Source organism: Trachypithecus francoisi, unplaced genomic scaffold (genome assembly GCF_009764315.1).
Source record: "Trachypithecus francoisi isolate TF-2019V2 unplaced genomic scaffold, Tfra_2.0 Contig00208, whole genome shotgun sequence".
Taxonomy (NCBI): domain Eukaryota; kingdom Metazoa; phylum Chordata; class Mammalia; order Primates; family Cercopithecidae; genus Trachypithecus; species Trachypithecus francoisi.
Genome location: NW_022680507.1, coordinates 166,148 through 187,954, shown reverse-complemented (window position 1 = coordinate 187,954; position 21,807 = coordinate 166,148). Strand labels below are relative to the sequence as shown.

The following is a 21,807-nucleotide window of genomic DNA, read 5'->3' as shown; positions in this document are numbered from 1 at the left end:
TGCCTTTCACCTTCTACCATGATTGTGAGGCCTCCCCAGCCACATGGAATTGTAAGGCCATTAAACCTCTTTTTCTTTATAATTTACCCAGTATCAGGTATGTCTTCATCAGCAGTGTGAAAATGAACTAATACAAGTCTACTTCCCAGTATCTGGATATTCTGTAGATGGAAGGGATGGGAGACAGAGAGAAAGAGAGAGGTTGATTAAAACTCAAGTTAGAGAAAAGAGCATGGGAGAGCATGAAATACTAAACACTGATGATTTTCACCTCCTTTAAACTTTGCTCCATGTTGTATTTTCTGTCTGTTTTTATCATTAACTCATTTGTTTTGCTACTTAATAGTTGAATTTTTTAAGAAAATGCCTAGTTTTTCATTATCCACTAGCTGACTGATGCTGTTTGTTACAGACAGCGTGCCTACGTACCTGAAAATCCAACTAGAAACCTGTAGCTTAGAATGTGTGTGTGTGAGAGAGAGAGAGAGAGAGTGTGTGTGTGTGTGTGTGTGTGTGTATTTTGAGGTCTTTTTGAATCTCCTCAAAGATGGTTACTTGTTTTATGAGTGTCCTGGTGATCATGTCTAGGCCTGTCGTTTCCTGACGTTGTCCTCTTGGACTGATTATTTTTGAGTCTCAGTTTTCTCATCTCTGAAATGGAATAATTCGCACAGTAATACTAACTAGTGTTACTGTGCAGAATAAATAAGATAAAGCATGTGAAAGTGTGTTTTAAATGGTAAAGCCCTTTATGCATGCTGAATGGAGCCAATATTTCATAAATAATGAACAAATAACGTAATAACCCATACACACCCCTGCTCAGCGCCCTTCTATGAATCTGTCATGAAATTTTAAAGCCATGTTCAATCACAGCTTTCTTTTCTTCAGGCTGAATAGGACTTACTTTTTCTTATCAGTGTTATTCTTTAACCCCTTACTTATCACCCGTCTTCATGAACAATGTGCTAACTGATATCTGTAATACTTCAGGAAATGGTTGCTACTGAGTTCTTGCCACCTTTAGGCATTTGATTTTACAGCTCATCATCATAAGCCTCCTTTTTTTTTTTTTTTTTTTTTTTGAGACGGAGTCTCGCTCTGTCGCCCGGACTGGAGTGCAGTGGCCGGATCTCAGCTCACTGCAAGCTCCGCCTCCCGGTTTACGCCATTCTCCTGCCTCAGCCTCCCGAGTAGCTGGGACTACAGGCGCCTGCCACCTCACCCGGCTAGTTTTTGTATTTTTAGTAGAGACGGGGTTTCACCGTGTTAGCCAGGATGGTCTCCATCTCCTGACCTCGTGATCTGCCCGTCTCGGCCTCCCAAAGTGCTGGGATTACAGGCTTGAGCCACCGCGCCCGGCCAAGCCTTCTTTTTTAAAATAAATAATTTTGTGTGATAATTCATACTTAATTTATCTTAATCAGCTCACCTTTAGTGGCATGGAAAATCACTCGTTTGATAGCTGCAATGCTAGTTGGTTGTTTTCTTGGAACCCTTGCAGACTGTGTGGTCCAACTCTTCATTTTATTTAGGGTTGAATTTCCACAGAATTTTGAATCTTATGTTCATGAGGATTTAACTCAGTCTTTTCTACTTTATAAACCGTTATAAGACAGATGCAGGCCTTAAGGCATTCCTTTGTTCAGAATTTATTGGTGTCAACCATTCCGCTCCTCCCTTATAGTGACTATACCAACAAAGGGAAACACAGATGATGTCTGCTGCTCAACTACTTGAAGGCAGCCTGCAGAGGGGAGACCCCTTTATAGAGTTAACCAGAGCCCCAGGAGGCCCCCCTCAAAAATCATATCTTTATTTCCCATCTGAGAGATTGATTTCTGGGTGCCACACCCAGAAAAATGTTCCCTCCAAGGATGACCCTTTATGTCTGTGGGTCACCAGCAGATCAAAACCAAGATGAGATCAGTTCCTGCAAATGCAGATAATTTAGGGGATGGAAAAGAGTCATGGAGGGGTGGTACACATCCACCTAACCCTGTTGTTGGTGGGCTCTGGGACCTTTGGCGAGTCTCAACTTCTTAGAGCCTTGGTTTCTTCATCTTTAAGATGGATACCTTCAGAACAAGGTCAAAAGAAGTATGTGTGAAAGTATTTCATCAACTCTTAAGTACACACCAGATGTGCATGGTCGCCTTCAAGTGCCTCCACTCTCCAGACATCCATCTCTTCATACTGTTCATTATTTAGCATGATTCCTTCCTGATTCCTTTCCTGGTGTGCCGCTCTACACAGTATCCCCCGAGTGTCAAGTGTGCGCATTTTGCATACCAACTCATTCATTTCGAGTTCCAGATTTTGTTGTAGGCTGTTTTTCTTTAGAAGCATGCATGCAACTAAGAAATCCAAACACATTTTAATGTTAGCCTTCAGCAAAGCATAACTAGGGAGGTGAGCCCCTAGGTTAAAAGAAAGTCATATGCAACCTCCATGGCTGAGATAAAATGATGTGTAAAAAAAATTAACAGTGCAGTGGCGTGGTGGAGTTCCACTGCTTCCCTGAATTGGTACGAATCACTGAATTCTTCATGTTTAAGACTGATACACAAGTGTTTTCCAAAAGGGTCTTTTGACATGTGTGAATGCTGTAGGATAGAGGTACCCAGGAAGCCTTTCCTGCACAGTAGTGTCCCTGGCCATCTTGAGAAAATTCTGCCCTGTCTCTATTGCAGTGATGTCCTGAATTTCTTCACATGTGTGAGAATGCTTTTAACAAGATCCTCTCACATTTAGCCTTGTGAAGGTGAAATAAGAACTGAATTTGAGATTGGTCATTATCTTGGAAAAACTGAGGAAGATAAATTTGAATCTGTCTTTGAATTTCAACTACACCAGCAGGTTCTGTATAAACAGTTAGATTCTCATTAAAGTCCACAGTAAACTTTAGGCGTAAATGAAACTTGTTGAGAATTTAATCCCTAAGGAAGCTAGGCCACCTAATTTTCTAAACACCTCTTTTCTATAAAATGCAAAATGAAGAGAGTCAATCAGAGCGTGTCGGGAATGCGCACCTGACAGTGTTTTATACTGTTGCTATAGGAAGACACTAGCTCTCATTTTTATCATTGCGTATTTAGTAAAAACACAAATCATTGGTTTCACATATGTCCAACATTTAAAGTGCTATACCAAGGGATAGGGTGTGAAAATTACACCCCTGCTTTCCACATCAGCGTTCTCAGCCACAAACACTGCACTCCTGGCAGTAGGGACCCAGATTATTCCCCAGATAGCTATTTCTTGTGACAGCTGTCTATCCTTTGTAGGAATTTGAGCAGCATCCCTGGTCTCTGTTCAGTAGATGCCAGCAGGACACCACCCCCCACCCCACCCTCTACCCCAGGTTATGACAGACACATTGATAAACGTCCCTAGGGGGTAAAATCACCCCCAGCTGAGAACAAGTGCTGTAGATGTGTTAAGATTCATTGGCGAGGTGAATTTCACTGGGAATATTGTGAGGTGAAATACACTAAAAGCATATGTTTAGGCATAATATTTTATTATATGACCTTAGAATGTCAGTCTTTATCTCCTTTCTTAGGAAATCCTGTTTGCCTGCAATAAAATTGCAGTAAGCTGACTACAAATAAGAAAAGCTACTTAGCTCTTAACTATCTAAAGCTAATTTCCCCACTAAACTTGGTTTGATATACAAATCATCAGTCCACATAAAGGGAGAGTCAGCTATGACAAAAACAAATACATTGATTTGGAGGAGTGACAAGTATTTTCCAGTTCACTGCACTTTTCATATCATTCAGGAGGATTCTTACTGTTATTATCTGTAGGAAAGTAATTGGATAGCATTTTTCATCAAAATATCTCAAAATAGTTCCAAGCATTAACTTGTGAACTCTACATTTTACTTTGACACGGGGAAAAGAAAAAAAAACAAACCATAATTCTAAGGTTAGTGATTTTTTTGCAGTTCACGTGTCTCTCTGCAGAATAATGAAATAAATCATTATATTTATGGAGTGTTTTTGGTTCTTTAAAGACCTCTAAGTACTGTAATTTCACAATATGTGTGCTATCCACAAATTGCTCTAGTTATTGCTTTGTGGTGTTGCATTTGCTGAATAACTTCATTAAATAGCTACATTGTGCTTGCAAGACATACCTAGGGTCTGTGATTATTTTTTTAAAAGTGTAGCCAATTGCTGATAAGGCTGAGTTTAGTTAGGGTGAATGCAGTTACCTTAACCATAAGCAACCTTTCTCTGAAGCCAATGATGTCATTGCTACCAGTGGGCTGAGAGGGTTGGAGTTGAAGATGCCTGCTTTCTGTCCTCTCTCTCCTATTGATTTATTAAGTGATCTTCACCAAATCACCCAAGGTGCTACTCACTCCTGCTTTGCCTCTTTGTGAAAGAGACATGATTGCTGTAATGTCACAGTATTGCATTATGTGGGCCATTTAGAGTTGAGATTTTGAGAAGAATGTCGTGGTGCGGGCATGTCCGCAATGACATTTTGTAGAAGGTTGACAGACCTTGTGTGAGGTTATTATTATGCCTTGTAATAAATAAATAAACAAGCACATAAAAAATAAATAGAAGTGCCTGCTTTCCTTTGAGAAACAGTGCTGCAAACTAGCGTGCTTTCACTATTTCAATAAACAAGCGATTGAGATAGATGTGTATAAAATTGACCAAAAGATGAAAAAAAGACTCATTGGGAGAAATCTGACATGTTTATGTTGGCTCTGGTAAAAATATACATTTTATATTAAAATAAATTGGTTCCGGGGGCAGTCTCAACCATGTATTAGCAGAGAGATCTTTGAGCAACTTTATCTTTTTGAGACAGGGCCGAGAAATAATTAAACTAGACAGTATATGTGAGGCAAAGTCTACTTCATGAGTATATGACCTGTGCATGTGCACGTGGCTCCACTATCCAAAGGGCCTCACCGTTGGTTTAATGCTCTGCTGCCAACATCTCAATATTCTCCATACTTTATGAACAAGGGGCCCTGCATTTATTTTATTTTGGACAGGACCCAGAAATTATATAGCTGGTTCTGGCACCTAGTGCCAGCATGGTGCAACAGAACCCTTTCACACATGGCTATTTCTTACCTTCTTTCCTGCTGGAGTCCCTGTGTTGTGCTGTTATCCTTGAATTTGCCACTGCTGAAAGCTGAGGCCCCAGAAGCTTCTTTGGGCATTTGTCAGGAGCCTGTTGCTGTAGGAGCTGTTACAACCAGGCCTGTGCCTTTGCAACCAGCATGCCACCAACAGCACTGGGCAACCTTCTTTAGTCCCACTGTTGAGGTAGGTGGAGGAGTGTTGGGTCCATTCACATCACAGAGAAGGGAGAGAAATACCCAACAGATGTTTGTTGAGTATGAGCTCTGCCAAGGGCTGGACATACCAGGAGAGACACAAGTCCCTGTCCTTTCAGTGGGGTTTTTGGTAATGAGGAAACAGGAGACATGTCCAAGGAAGAACCACTGCATAAGAAAGCTATGGAAGTTCCCTGTACATGGTGCAGAAATAAAAATGGCAAGAGTAGGTTCCAGCTGTGTCAGGTCGCAGCTTAAAAGAGGATTTTCCTATGGAAATTGTTATGCTGCTGACTGAATCTGTAATTTAGTTGCAGTTCAGAATAAATAGGCTTTTGAGAGCTGACCCAGAAACCATACCTATAACATTGATTTTTAGAGGAAATGCCTTTTGAGTTCTAAATAATTGTAAATGGATGATCTGCAAGTCAGCATTTGAGCCATAATCCATTTCTGAATAATGTATGTTGAAAAAAAAGTCTCATGAAATCTTTGACAACAAACAGCCAGAGTCTTTCACTTATCAGTTGAAAGATTATAGCTTAAAAAATATTCAGTATCTAATGCTGTATGTTTTCAAATAGAACACTAGTGATTTGGAAACTACACAGCAAATAAACATTTACATTTCAGAAAAGCTATCAGAGCCCAACTTCCTATGATGTATGGAATGGTAATTGCCTAAATGACAATCTTTTTCAACTTTTTAAATGGGAGATAAAGCACAATTGATGTCACTGCTTGCCAGGGTTCCATTACATATCCTGACCACGTCATTGGAACATAAAATATGTCATTCCCTTTACAAATCCTGGTGACATAAATGAGAACATCTCTGAGCTGTGGACTAACCTCTCCTGTCGTAATCAGAGGGCTTTGTTCCTCCAGAAAGTAGGAGTGCAACCGTAACATGATTTTTACAGTATATGATAGAACATTACAAATACTTTCTCCGTAACCTTTACATAGTCAGGAACTTAGACTTACCTTAAATTTTGGTTTATGATAACTTGTGTGTCTACTATTAAAAAAAAAAAAAAATGCTGATTTTTACCCAGGTGAAGTTGATTGATTCTGAGTGTGTCAACTTGTACCTATCTGTTTAGAGTCTTTTCTGTTATTAAAAGTGTTATCTTTTTTGTAATTATGTGCAGTGCTGCACTTGAAGTCTGTGGGGCTTATTTATTGAGATTTTGCTAGTCAATACTACATCAACTGTATTGTCTGAATGTTCATGCCTGTAGTCATGAGCTGCTTCTTTATTTTATCCATCTAGGTCCTCCTAGCCAGCAGTTTTGTGCCCATTTATGCAGGACTGAAGCCAGTGGAATACAAAGGGCAGGTAAGCTTGTTATAACTGAGAAATTACCTTCCTCCCCATATTAATATGTTTCTTTTGAAACATCCAATTTTATAATTATTCTAGTGGCTTCAAATCAGTTTATATGTTTTTTTCCTCATAAATAGCTTTGTTTCTCTTTAAGAGGAAAAAATATACAGGGCCAGTGATAACTTATCATCAAGATCTCGTGAATGGGAATGATTGACTGTGATGCTCTTATTTTCATCATATATATGTGTGTGTGTATATATATATATGTTCTGTTGTTGCTGTTGTTATTAGCAGTGAATGATTTTTTTCCCCACATAGTAAAGTCCTACTCACAGCCCCTTCTAAGCAGAGTTGTACCACCATCAGGGTGAGAAAAGGTTTCAGGGCTCCACACCTTGTCCTCCCCCAGACAATGCAGCATGGGTTCCTTCCAGCCTGCCCTCAGCCCCTCTGCTAGGGGACGACCCACTCCCTTCCAAGGGTCTCTACTTACCCAGACACATTGATCACTGCAAGGCCAAAACCTGTTTTGTTTGAGGAGAGTGCTCCTCACTTGGAGCTGGCACTTAAGACAGGATGCCAGTTCTTTTAGGGAAATTTAGACATGGGCATGCACCTAATGTCTGCGCTGAGTGTGACCCAGCTTCCTTCTGTGATCTACACAGAGTTTGTTTTGAGTATTCACCATTCTATCCGAGGCAGCTCCCCCATCGCGTGGACACAGGTTCAATATGAGCATTTTATTCTCAGATATGGTGTCTGTTTCACACATGTCACAGATATGTATTTTATAACCAAATGTAGTATTTGGTTTAACGTGTTTATTTAACATATGATGGAAACATGCATTTTATAATTAATACAATAGCTATTTTACAGACACCAGATATATGTATTTTCTAATCAAATTAGAAAGTATCTGTTTAGCACATACCAGAGATATGCATTTTATAATCAAATGCAATATCTATTTAACACATACCAGAAATATGCATCTTATAATCAAATGGAATAGCTATTTAACACATACCAGAGATATATATTTTCTAATCAAATAGAGTATCTGTTTAGCACATATACCAGAGATATGTATTTTATAATCAGAGTTATCTAACACGTACTAGAGATATGTATCTTTTAATCAAATATTATACCTATTTACACATTCCAGAGATATATATTTTATAATTAAATAGAGTAGATATCTAACACATACTAGAGATATGTATTTTATAATCAAATAGGGTATCTGTTTAGCACATACCAGAGGTATGTATTTTATAATCAGAATATCTAACATGTACCAGAGATATGTATTTTTTAATCAAATATAGTACCTATTTAACACATGCCAGAGATATATGTTTTATAATCAAATAGTGTAGATATTTAATACATATCAGAGATACATATTTTATAATGAAAGTATTTAGCATATATCTAATAAAGTATTTAGCATATATCAGATCAGGCATATATTCAGGATGAATAAACTACATTGTTTTTATATATGTAATATATATTTATTTATTAATAAAAGAGTACATACAAAGTACTTTAACCATCATTCATTCATTCATTCACCTACTCACTTTGAGGGCCCAGCACTAGGCTGTGCTCAAGGAATTGATGGTCTCTCAACAAAAGAACTGAGTTTTACAAACCCTTTGGCTAATAGGATCGAGGCAGTGTCTCTGTTCTGATCTCATTGGTCCTCATCAGTGTCTTTCCTTGAGCTTTGCTGAACTTTGGAATTTTTCTTTTCTCTCGTGCAAATCATAATAGGCTTCAGTTAATATGGAGAATGTATGTTTTGATAGAGCAGAAGGTAATGGGTTGAGAGCGAGTGGTAAAATTCCACGTATTCGGATGCTGTCATTTGAAATACCTAACGAAATGTCGAATTGACAAGTAAAATTACTTTGCCACTTAGTAATTAGAATATTTTTCCTCTATGTCCCTATTATGCCAGTCTCTCATTTACAAATTAAGTGTGTTTCTATCTTAGAAGGAGAGGCAGGTGGTAGAAGCTCCAGGTTCTCTTCCAATATACACTTTCTTCTTCTTCCTTAGTAACAGAATCCCAATTTATATCTGGACCTATGGCTGTGCAGCTAGGTTATATATCCCAGCTTCCCTTGCAGTTAGGTGTGGCCGTTTATTTTGTTGTTGGGCAATGACATGTGAGCCGAATAACTGTGAGACTTACAGTACAAGGAAAGTTGTATACCTTTCCATTTTTCCTGTTGCCCAGAACTTAGATATGATTACTGGAGCTCCAGCAGCTATTGTTCATCATGAGGTCAAGGATCACACCCCGAAGATGGCCAAGCAGTGAACTGGAAATACCCAGGTCCTAAATGATTTGAGGAGTCTGCCTTACCATCCTGCCCTCGATATTCCTGTTACCAGAAAAAAAGAAGTAAAACCTTTTTTTTTTTTTTTTTTGAGATGGAGTCTGGCTCTGTCACTCATGCTGGAGTGCAGTGGTGCAATCTCAGCTCACTGCAAGTTCCACCTCCCAGGTTCACGCCATTCTCTTTACTCAGCCTCCTGAGTAGCTGGGACTACAGGCACCTGCCAACATGCCCGGCAAATTTTTTGTATTTTTAGTAGACATGGGGTTTCACCGTGTTAGCCAGGATGGTCTCTATCTCCTGACCTCATGATCCGCCCGCCTCGGCTTCCGAAAGTGCTGGGATTACAGATGTGAGCCACTGTGCCTGGCCTAAAACTTTTGTTATTATTGTATACACCAGAATCCAGTGCTGTCTGCTGTAGGGATTCTTACTTTCAATTTTACATGTGAGGAAATTGAGATGTAAAGACGTCAGTCTATTTCACTGAAGTCTCTGAGCTTGGAAGGGGGCAACTTCCCCAAGATAGTCCTTAATGTTTCTATCTTTGCTGTGCCTCTTACTCTGCTTTGCCCTTTAGTTCTTTTCAAACAATGCATTCCTTATTTTCTTCCTGTCCAGCCCCAGTGCCATGTCGTGGGTATGTGACAGGAAGACTAGCAATGTTTAAAAGGACATGAGTGAGGAATCAGAGTTTCTAGTGAACTTTCCATGATTTGATTGAGTACTTTGGACATGAACATAGAGTGACAGCCACAGTTAAACAGCAGGGAACGCACAGGCCCAGAACTGTGAGGAAGATGGAAAGCGACCCACCCAAGCCCCTTGACCCTGGGCAATGTCCCAGGACAGTGTCTTGCTGATCATGTGGTGTCTGTGCATAGGAGGCACATCATAATTACTTGTAGAGTTGAACCTTATGTCTCCCGAAAGCATTCAATTTTCCTCTGTTGTTTAATGGAGTCTGCAATAAGGGGGCCTCACGCACATGATTGACAAGAGAGCCACAGCGGCCTCGCATTGTTTATAACACCAAAAAGCGACAATTTACAAGTGCCATTCTCTGCTTAACACTAACTCTCCTTAAGCCCGATCACCTCCCACATTCTAATAGGGTTTCCATGCCGAGTTGTTTTCTAGAATCTTTGCTTTCCATTTTCAGGGAAGTGTGAAGGCTGCTTTAAATGCAGTGTTTTAATGTTAGTATAAGCTTTTTATGTGATTTAAATTATATAAACATTTCAGTCATGCTGAATGCACCTCTCATTTTCTAGATTTTCATGTTTTCACAGAGCTCAGGTTTTGATGTATTTGTTGTCTTTGGTTGTTTTTCTGAAGTGACGAAAGTGGAGGTGGCAGAGGAGGAAAAAGGGACTTAGTGTTACTTATGTTTGTGGCATTGAGTCAGGAAGGCAGACAAAGTGGGACTCGGGAAACAGGGGCAGAGTCTATTCACTCCACTTGTTACTTTTGTTAAATACACAGACCTCCTCATTTCTACATTGCAGGTATTGCTGGATTTTATTAAGATATATTTGTGGATCCAATATGTGCATTAAAATGTTTTTATTAATCGCTTAGAAGAATCATACCTTAATAATACATAAGATTAATTTCAACTAGAGCAAATACCAGTATGAGTCCTTTCAAAACCCTCTACCAGTGATTAAAGTGGAACGATGTCTTTGAAAATTACTTTTTCTTTTTAACTTGGGAAACATGGTAAAACCCTGTCTCTACGAAAAAATACAAAAATTAGCCAGGCATAGTGGCATGTGCCTATAGTCCCAGCTGCTTTGGAAGCTGAGGTGGGAGGATCACCTGAGCCTGAGGAGGTTGAGGCTGCAGTGAGCTATGATCACACCACCATACTCCAGCCTGGGCAACAGAGCAAAACCCTGTTTCAAAAAAAAAAAAAAAAAAGAAAGAAAGAAAAAGAAAAAACTGCTTTTTAAAAAATATTATTTTAAAAAGTTCTGTAGTTTTCTCTGGCTTCATGTTATGACTCTTTTAGTACCTTACTTATAGTACATAGTCATTAATAGATGTGTCAGTGAATGAATGGAAATAAATTGAAGTTTAGTCCTATATTTTTGACTAATGATTTTTCTTTACTACATATGAACTCTTTCCAATGGTAGAATAAATCCACAGGAATGTTCACACATTTAAGGCCATGTTTTCACAGATTAATGTCAATTTGGAATAAGAATGAAAATTTTCAAGAGGAATTCTTAACTGATTTGTTTTAAAAGATAGAATTAGCATTGGCGGGTGACTAAAATATCAGAAAAAAATCATCTCCAGAACTGGCAGATTCAGATCAGAAGAAAAGCTCTAGGATTGACTGGGCGCGGTGGCTCCCACCTGTAATTCTAGCACTTTGGGAGGCTGAGGCGGGCGGATCACCTGAGATCAGGAGTTCGAGACCAGCCTGGCTAACATGGTGAAGCCCTGTTTCTACTAAAAATACAAAAAATTAGCTGGGCGTGGTGGCACACACCTGTAATCCCAGCTACTCGGGAGGCTGAAGCAGGAGAATTTCTTGAATACAGGAGGCAGAGGTTGCAGTGAGCAGAGATCACGCCATTGCACTCCAGCTTAGGCAACAAGAGTGAAACTCTGGGGAAAAAAAAAAAAAAGAAAAGAAAAGAAAGGCTGTAGGATTTCACGTTGTTTCCTTTCATCTGAGTTGAAATTCAAGTAATATTTTGACTCTGTAGTATTACAAGATCACTTCTTGGCCTTTTGGCTAAGATTAAGTGTATACTATTACAGGAACATGAAAATGCACCATTGTATTATCCTAGTCCATGCGGATTTGGCCTTATGGGTCATTTATTCTTTCATTCTTGACACTTCTGTCGGAAACAGAATTGTGGAATACTCCATGTAACTATGCTTTTATATGAGGTTTATACTGTGGTCCTTAGGCTCCTGTTTCCTCATGGCTTAGACTTTTAACATAGAAATGCAGCTCTGTCACTGTCATAGCAAACAGTGGTAGCTGGCCTTGCCACCAGCTAGATTTGGCTGGATGGAAACCTGGATATCAATTTCTAGTTATTCTGAAATAGACGCTATTATTCTTCAGTGACTTTTTAGATTTTTTTGCTTTGTCTGTTTAATTTTTGAAACAACATGTTAGTCCTCTAGGGAAAATTTTCTATATGGTGTTTATAGATGGTCAACTGTTAAATAACCCTTTAGAGCCTTCTCAAAAGTAGGTATCTGGAGTCATCATTTTTAATCATCCTTCACACATGCAAAAACCAAGAAAGCAATGCACCAAGAATCAATACTTAGTAGAGGTTAGTATGGCAGGTTTCTAACCTCTCTTTTAGAATTGTATTTTTACTTGTCTTTCTTTGATTAAAAAATCTCATCTGTCTCTTCTTCCCACCATAATGGGAGATTCTCACCTGTATCCAAGGAGGTGGGTATCCCTTTGTCTCTTTCCCTCTCCCTTCTATTTTAGGAATTGCTAATCAAGAGCATTGTTGGGCATTGCTATCTGTAGGCTCTCTCATGAAAGCAATGCAGATATGTTTGCAAATATGAAATTATTGTTCAAAGCACATTTTCTTCTCTCTCACCCCTCAGAAATCAATTCTAATTTGCCCTGCCCCATAGAGCATCCCTGAATTTTACAGTGTGTGAGAAAAAAAACCTGAAGTGAAAAGACAACTCTATCCCTTCTTGCCTGTATATTCTGTAGCAATAGATGTTTTATTCTCTGTAAAGTATCAGATAGTAAATACTTTCAACATTGTCTCTGTCAACACACCTACTCAGCTGTGCTGTTGTAGAGGGAAGCAGTCGCAGGCAATATCTCAACAAAAGGTCCTGGTCATGTGCCAATAAAATTTTATTTACTGAAGCAGATGGTGGGCCGTACTTTGCCACCCTGTGAACTATAGCAAGGAAACCTGCAAGCCTCAGTTTCTTCTTCTGTAACATGAGGTAACTGAATATACGAGCATGACCTTTCTGCCTTATAGGGTTCTTGTAAAGAGCATATTAAATTATACATGTGAAATCACTTTTGAACTATTAGGCCCTGTGCCATGGTATTTATAATAATTATAGATAGCAACATCTTATTCATTCTTCCAGAAAAGTATTTTTTATTCACTTGTTTTTTGAATGAAATATACCTTAAGAAAATGGAGCCCTTCGTTGAAGTTCTATCACAAACATATCCCCAGCATCTACCACACGTCCAGACACACACTGGATGCTCAGGGATCACTTGCTGAATGAATAAACTGGCCCTTTCAGTAGAGATTAACTCATCAAGTCCTTTTTTAAGTTTTCCACCTACATTATATAATAGCAGTTACTTGAATTCATAAGGCATGTTCCCATAGGTACCCATAACATATCAATGTATAAAGCAAAGTTTAACAAGTACTGCCAGATGAATATTCTAGCCTGTTTAGATGTAACAATTTTCCCTGATTGTTTTAGGTGTAAATATCAAATTCTGGAATAGGATAATACCCAGAAGGGAAAAGAAAGACAGCTTGCAAAATTATTTCATATTGTCAACAGAAACTGTCATCAATGATGTAAAAATTCATATAGGTTTCATCAAGAAAAATTAAAAATATGAAACTTTAAGTAACAGCTCTTCTGATTTATTCAACTTAATGAAAAGAAGGGCAATCTGGCTCATTAAATTGGAAAGTGTTCTTATCTCTTTAGAAGTGATTCCACTAATTAGAGTTTTCAGTGCTGTAACTTTCAGAGAACAATCACAGTAGATGTCTGCCCCACAATTGGGCATGAGTTTTTTGTTTTGTTTTTGTTTTTCTATTGAGCAGTTGCTTATTTCTATGTCTTAGGACTCAGGCATTGACTTGAATGTGGAACACACTTAGAATATGGCCAAAGATTAGAGAAAAGAATAGTAGGTCTAGCAGTGGGACCGAGAGGTGGTCACTGTACAGCCTGTAACGAGTATGATTTTGAAACGATTTTGCCCTGGAATTTTTATGTACTTGATCTCCCTTTTCCTTTGAGGATGATGGTGCTATGTGATGAAAACTTATACACACACAGGAAAACTTTAGACCAGCAGCTATTTTTCTTAAGGACAATTTTGGAGTCACAGAAACTCATGGAAGTAGCTACCAGCATGTAGAATGCTGCCTATGAAGCAAGAAGATGGGAATGACTCACAGCCATATGTTGTGAACAGCCAGAGAATTCATGGACAGAAGTGTTTACTATGCAAGATTTTAAACTATCAGTAGAGCACAAGATATAAAATGTTTCTACTTTTAATTTGGAGGTTGAAGAATATTTGTTGTTGTGACAGTTGTTTCCAGAAACTTTGCTGGAATCTGCATGCCCAAATGAATGTGTGATTGTCCTGAGTGATACAGCTCATGAGAGCATAAATCAGGAGTAAGAAGTACCGCATTTAGCATATCTGAGTAGTGGGGCTATAGCATCAAGGGTTGTAGAAGGAGCTGGTATCATTGCAAGTTTAATCAAGTGATTTGATAAGCTGCTGTACATTTTCCCTTGTCATTTATCTAATCAGAATAAGCTAACAAGAGTGAACAAAATTTGGAAAAAGGATTTTCAATTCCTGAAACAGCAGTCATTAACCCCACAGTAAATTAGAACACTTTCCATTTAATGAGCCAGATTGCCCTTCTTTTCATTAAGTTGAATAAATCAGAAGAGCTGTTACTTAAAGTTTCATATCTTTAATTTTTCTTGATGAAACCTATATGAATTTTTACATCATTGATGACAGTTTCTGTTGACAATATGAAATAATTTTGCAAGCTGTCTTTCTTTTCCCTTCTGGGTATTATCCTATTCCAGAATTTGATATTTACACCTAAAGCAATCAGGGAAAAAAGCAAGTTCTGGGACAGAATCAGATATTTTGGCGCCTTTTTTTGCAAACCTCCCTTTTAGATAATACAGTTATATAACCAGCTATATTTTATGTGTACATATGCATACATATATAAACACACATACACAAACACATATATACATGCATATACACATACACATATGAATAAGTAGGTGTAATACACATAACATATCATAATCTTTATATTCTTTTAAACATAATGACAATATGCAAATTATACAGGTCAGTTTTATTTTAATCCAATCTACTTATACTCTCTTCTCCACCAAAATGCAATTCTCTCAAAAGGAATTTTCAACCCATTTTTATCTTTTATTTATTTACTTTTATTTCCTTTGGAGGAGTTCGTGGCTGGCTAGAGCCTTTGTAAATAATGTAATACCACTCATTTTGTCACCAGCTTTAGAAATAAACACAATTGGCCGGATACAGTGACTCATGCCTGTAATCCCAGCACTTCGGGAGGCCAAGGTGGGCAGATCACGAGGTCAGGAGATTGAGACCACGCTGGCTAACACGGTGAAACCCCATCTCTACTAAAAATACGAAAAATTAGCCAGGCTTGGTGACGGGCACCTGTAGTCCCAGCTACTCGGGAGGCTGAGGCAGGAGAATGGCGTGAACCCGGGAGGCGGAGCTTGCAGTGAGCCAAGATGGCACCACTGCAGTTCAGCCTGTACGACAGAGCGAGACTCTGTCTCAAAAGAAAAAAAAAAAAAGATGAAATAAATAAATAACACAATTAAGAAGGACATGAAAAAGACACATTGAAAAAAATGAATGCATGGTTTTAAGTGAGTTGAGAACATTTTATTTTGGCCTGTTTTCTCCCTCCTCTTGCCATCTTTATGTTGAATAGCAAAGATTTGTTTTATCTGCATTTCATTTTACATATTCAAGCAAAACTCAGTTTACAAACCTCACTGAAGATTCCTGCATACAGGACTTTCAAGTGTTACCAGACTTTTTGTTTTTTTGTATATTATCTGAAGGCTATTTTTAATAACAGATAAACTTAGACAATTTGGACGTTATTTCCATGTGTGTTGTGTTTATTGATTGCTATGGCTGACCATGTGAATACATCAGATCATGGCTGCATTGAGACTGTTTGGCCTTGGAATAGACAGCAGAAGGAATATTGTCTGTGTGATTCTTCTGTCACCATTCCTCATCGTGCACTTCTGTAGAGCTAGGGGCTGAGGCTGCACACACCTTGAGTACCTCATTGTCCGTCCTCATTGCCCCAAGACTGTTTCATTTTCTTCCTTGGAAGGCTTCTGTCCTCCGCCTTCTCCATCACTCACTCCCCTTTGAGGTGGGCTTGAGAGCACTGAGTGCCTACTGAGGCATGTGTGCTTTGATGCAGCACTCCCATTCCTTATGACTTCAGGACATGCCCCTTGCTTCAAGAGCACAGGAACCACTTTGGAATTAGAAGCATTTCTAGTTGCTGTATTTACTTTTTAGGTTTGCCACAGAAAATGCCAGTTTCCAATTCTTATAATAAAAATGGAACCTCCTCTGGTGGTGGATGTTTTGTTCAGCATCCACAGTAAATTTGACTTTTTAGTTTGATTGAATAATGAGCCCCAATCTAATTACACATGGCTTCTTAGGCATGCACTCTAATCAGTAAGAATTCAAGTCTTACAGACAATAATCTAGTTAAATTCTGTCCAGAGTTGTTCTTATATTGGTAAGTGATATGTGTACCAAGATTTGTTTTACCCCCAAAACAGATCCCCAATGGGATTAGTCCTCAAAAATAGCAATTTAAAAGCATATCCAAAGCACACATATTATTAGAATCTGCTTTTCTTTGTGCGGGATGTGTTGTTGACATGTGCTGATGTGAGATGTTTCTTTCCACAGAAGTGGGTGGACGGAGGCCTCACCAACGCTCTTCCCATCCTGCCCGTCGGCCGGACTGTGACCATCTCCCCCTTCAGTGGACGACTGGACATCTCCCCGCAGGACAAAGGGCAGCTGGATCTGTATGTTAATATCGCCAAGCAGGATATCATGGTGAGTAATTATATTCAGTGATATATGAAGAGTCCTGATCTACTAAAAATTTCCACAGATTTCAACGTGTTTCCCAAGCACTGGAAGCTCATTGATAATTGTAGGTAGGGGTTGCATCTTCTCTTTAGTGTATTGTTTAATACTTTACAACATGTATCAGGCATAGGAACTTGGGTTCTTATGGACTGTCAGCATTAAGTCCTTTTGCTGCTTTTATTTTTATTTATTTTTATTTTATTTTTAGCACCCCTCCTACCTTAGCCTCCCATGTAGCTGGGACTATAGATGTGCACCATCTCGCAGGGCTAATTTTTTTTATCTTTTGTAGAGACAGGGTTTCACTAGGTTGCCCAGGCTGGTCTCAAACTCCCTGGCTCAAGTGATTCTTCCATCTTGGCCTCCCAAAGGATTACAGACATGCACCATGCCCACCCGTTTTTGCTGCTTATTAACTCTTTTTCACATCAATAAACGTGGTAGGATATCAGAGCAATTTTTTTCTTCTTTGAGACAGGATGTTGCTCTTTCCCCTAGGCTGGAGTACAGTGGCAAGATCATGTCTCACTGCAGGCCCAGGTAATCTTGCCGCCTCAGCCTCCCAAGTACCTGGGACTGCAGGCACGTGCCACCACACCCGACTACCTTTTTAAAAAATTATTTGCAGAGACAAAGTCTCACTGTGTTGCCTAGGCTGGTCCCAAACTCCTGGGCTCAAGTGATCCGCCTGCCTTGGCCTCTCAAAGTGCTGGGATTACAGGCCTCAGCCACCATGCCTGGCCCAGAGCAATTTTAAATAAAATCATTTATTTGCTTAGAAAGATGGAAGTAATGAAATATATAAAAATAGTCGAGAAAAACTTAGGGACCCAAATGAATAATTGACATAAAAATACTGATTGCCTTAATCTAGTCTAATAGTTTTCCATGTGGGATGATATCGTACCCAGACATTTTTGGTTATCATGTCCCAGTTGTGCCCCTGGCATCTGGTGGGTAGAGGCCAGGAATGGTGTTAAACATCCTGCAGTGCACATGACCATCACACAATTAAGACGTCGCGGCCCCAAATGTCAGCAGTACCAAGGCTGAGAAACCCTCCTTTACTGTATCAGTGGAGGTAACTTCTGAAGTTTAAATTTTTCCTACTGATTTTTTTGTTACTGCTAATTGTATCTGTGATAAGAAAACCTAGATTATAAAAATAGTGTATATTTTCCTGTACTGCAATATCCTACAGCTTAAATTTCAGTCTTTTTATTCTAGTTGTCCCTGGCAAACCTGGTGAGACTCAACCAAGCCCTTTTTCCCCCAAGCAAGAGGAAAATGGAATCTCTATATCAGTGTGGTTTTGATGACACTATTAAGTTTTTACTTAAAGAAAATTGGTTTGAATGAAATGCTTAAAAGCTTATAATGCAAAACATGTTTCAGACAGTTTTTGATGGAAGTTTCTAATCAAATCCTTTTTAGAAAATCTATCAAGACTCTCAATTGTATTATTACTCCTTGTAATATTTGTGTTTATTTTTAATATTTGAATTATTACCTAGTGCAAGGATGTAAGAGGCACTTTATTAGAATTTGACAATGTCATTAAGAAGGATACACTTAGGTGGTAAGGAATCATTTTTGGTGAATTGTCATGTCCTTTAAAAAATGGAGGAGGATAGGCTCTTTGGGTAAATTGAGGAACATGGAAAATGGAGGTCCACCACTTAAGTGCCATGGAGAATGTGTGGCATGATCTTGACATGAAGCATGGGTGTTTCCATGACTTAGCTGTATCCCTGTAGCTCTGGAACTGAAGGAACTAGGCTCTCAGGCTGACCCAGGCCACAGGGTAGGAGAGGAAGGATTTGAGAAATAGGCGACTCATGGTTAAAGACCTTTGATCAGGACTGGAGGAACAAAGGTTTGTGTATTAGTCCATTTTCACACTGCTGAGAAAGACATACTTGAGACTGGGCAATTTACAAAAGAAAGAGGATTAATGGACTCACAGTTCCACATGACTGGGGAGGCCTCACAATCATGGTGGAAGGTGAAAGGCATGTCTCACATGACAGCAGACGAGAGAAGAAAACTTGTGCAGGGAAACTCCCCTTTATAAAACCACCAGATCTCTTGAAACTTATTCACTATCATGAAAATAGCATGGGAAAGACCTGCCTCCATAATTTAATTACCTCCCACTGGGTCCCTCCCACAACATGTGGGAATTGTGGGAGCTACACTTCAACATGAGATTTGGGTGGGGACACAGCCAAACCATAGCAGTTTGCTTTCCACAGGTGTGTACAGTTGCTCCCAGTGCAGTTAAGGGCAGATATCCAGAAACCCAGGAGATTTTGAAGAGGCTTATCCCCTCTCATCTTCCTCCCCTAAACCCCACCCCTCAGTTTAGGAGATTATCAGGCTGGTTGTCATTCATTCTCTCTCTCTCTCTCCAAGGCCATACCTCTCTGAGTATTTAGCTATTGTTCTATATATTGGATATATCTATTGTGGGAACTTAAATAGATAAACTACTACTAAACACAAAGAACCAGGTAGCCTAGTAAATAAGAATTAAATCCAGAATAATCATTCACTTCTCATTTTTAAATCATATACTGATCCCAGGTCTTTTACTTTCTGAGTAGTTGTCCATCACGTTGAGGACTTGTGTATGGGCTTGTACTAATTTACTCACACTGTCTTAAATCCTAAGTCTGTTTTTATGAGATTTTGCCAAGTATGAACCCTTGATTACTACGAGGCAGTGAGAGACAAACCAATTTAATTCCATGTCTTCAATTGTCATGCATTTTTCCTTTTACCCTTTGAAACTATTTTTGAGTCAATTTTATGGTTCTCAGAAGGCAAAATACACAATTTTTTAACACATAAACACCAAAGATGGCCTCTTTTTGAGGAGTTCTGCACAGACCCACTCTAGAATAACGATGGTCCCTGTGGTATGTAATTTCTCCTACTCTAGCTAACATGAGGTTTAATCTTAATGTGTTGTTTCCATAAGTGACATGAAGTGGATAGATTCTCAATTGTTATGTCCACTTATTCACTAGGTAAATTTTCAGTTTTAATACTTTTATCCTTAGCCCTTCCTTTGATCATTTTGTGTGAATATTCTGTTTGTATGATACACTGTATTTCAATAAATTCCTTATTGATGTACCCTTAAATTGAAGAAATTTAAGCTGCAAAACCAAATCTCATTGTATAAGACTTTTTTGAAGTATCTGGTATTGACTATATATGTATTTGACCCTGTGGGTGGATGGTACTTTTCTTTTTAACTTTTATTTTAAGTTCAGGGGTATGTGTGCAGGTTTGTTATAGGTAAACTTGTGTCATGGGGATTTGTTGTAAAGATTAATTTATCACCCGGGTGATGGTACTTTAAAAATATTGTAAGATCATTGACATATCAGTCTGCAGCAACTTTCCTGCATGAGAGAAATACAGCGGTGTAATGAAACGCATACTTGGTACACACTAGGCACTCTCTGGGGCTGGTGCACCAATTCTCCTGTGAGCACGCTCCCAAGCACGCTCTGCTTATCTTTGCTGGAGTGTGTGCTCATGCAGCCATACTCATTGAAAACAGCCATTCACAACAGGATCTGCCTTACTTGTGGGATCAAAATTTTGAGGCATTGTAGAACTGGCATGTAGAAAATCTGAAAGGACTTTCTGACCCAGATACTGATATGTTTGCAGGATAATTACTGTGATTGGCAGCTTGATACATTCCCAATTCTCTGTGGGGGCAATTTCCTTATATCTTGGAATCTGTCATTAAAAATGTCATTAGTCTTCCTTTTCTTCTTTTCAATAACACGCTTTACTTTGTAACTGTGGTAACCCACTCCTTCCATTGATAATTAGAGAAAATAGATTTGGTTTTGAAGTTAAACAGTGCTCTAAAGCAACAAGCATATATTAAAAAAAGAAAGAAAAAAACCTGTTAATTCTGGGTTCTCAGTATCAGGTGCGGGGTGTGTATACCAGAAGCTTGCAAAGATACAGTCACACCACTCTGGGCATTGAATTTTGATTCTAAACAAGCATGAGCACTCAAAACACGCAGATATTAGTGATTATGCTTTTAATTTTTTAGAGGATTAAAAAAGAGAAATACAATTACATAAAAACATGTTTATAAATATTAGTTGTAAAAAGTTTTTGGATCCAGTCTATTACTTTTACAATTGAGGAGCCTAACTATGGAAGATCAGTGTTTTGGGATTTTTCTTGCCTAAATTTTGTCTACATGATAGCAAAATAAAATCAGAAGTTGAAGTAATTATCTGAATAACTCAAAGTAGGAAGGAAGACAATTATTGCAGTTCGTGAAAAGTGTACAGATTTTTAGACAGTTATCATGATTCTGATTTGCAAATTGACAGTTTCCTTGAGCAGAATTCACCATTTATTTGCTTAGTTCTGCACTTCAATTTTTCTCTAACTGCACAACTCAAAGCTCTGCTTACTTAATGCTAATATACATGTTTATTTTTCCTTGCACATATCCCCTAACTCAGTATAATTTCCCCATTTTGACTGACTTAGAGGGGAAAAATATGATTTAATTTTATTCATACTTTAGAAAGCATGTGTGAGTACACAGTCATGTCCAAGTCATAATATCACATCCAACTTAATCTTGAAATAAGATAATTTGTGAAAAACATGACTATGAACATACTTGTACATATATATGTATGTACATATGCAATACCTAAAACATGTCACAGCAGCTGCATTTTAACTGTGCCGAGATGAAACAGCATTTATGTAATGCCCGATTTCACTGAGTTTATAAATGCTCTTTAACATTTACATAGTCAGATCCACTTTTGTGGGCAGACCTAGT

General features: G+C 38.6%; 1 protein-coding gene across 1 annotated transcript in view; it reads left to right on the top strand.

The window, feature by feature from the left end:
• Positions 1 to 20,141, top strand: part of PNPLA4 (patatin like phospholipase domain containing 4) — a 29,172-nt gene extending 9,031 nt beyond the window's left edge. The window contains 3 exon segments of the mRNA XM_033201670.1: positions 6,588 to 6,653; positions 16,776 to 16,928; positions 18,192 to 20,141. Coding sequence (XP_033057561.1) covers positions 6,588 to 6,653; positions 16,776 to 16,928; positions 18,192 to 18,323 — 351 coding nt within the window. The 3' untranslated portion in view covers positions 18,324 to 20,141.
• The last annotated feature ends 1,666 nt before the right edge of the window (positions 20,142 to 21,807 follow it).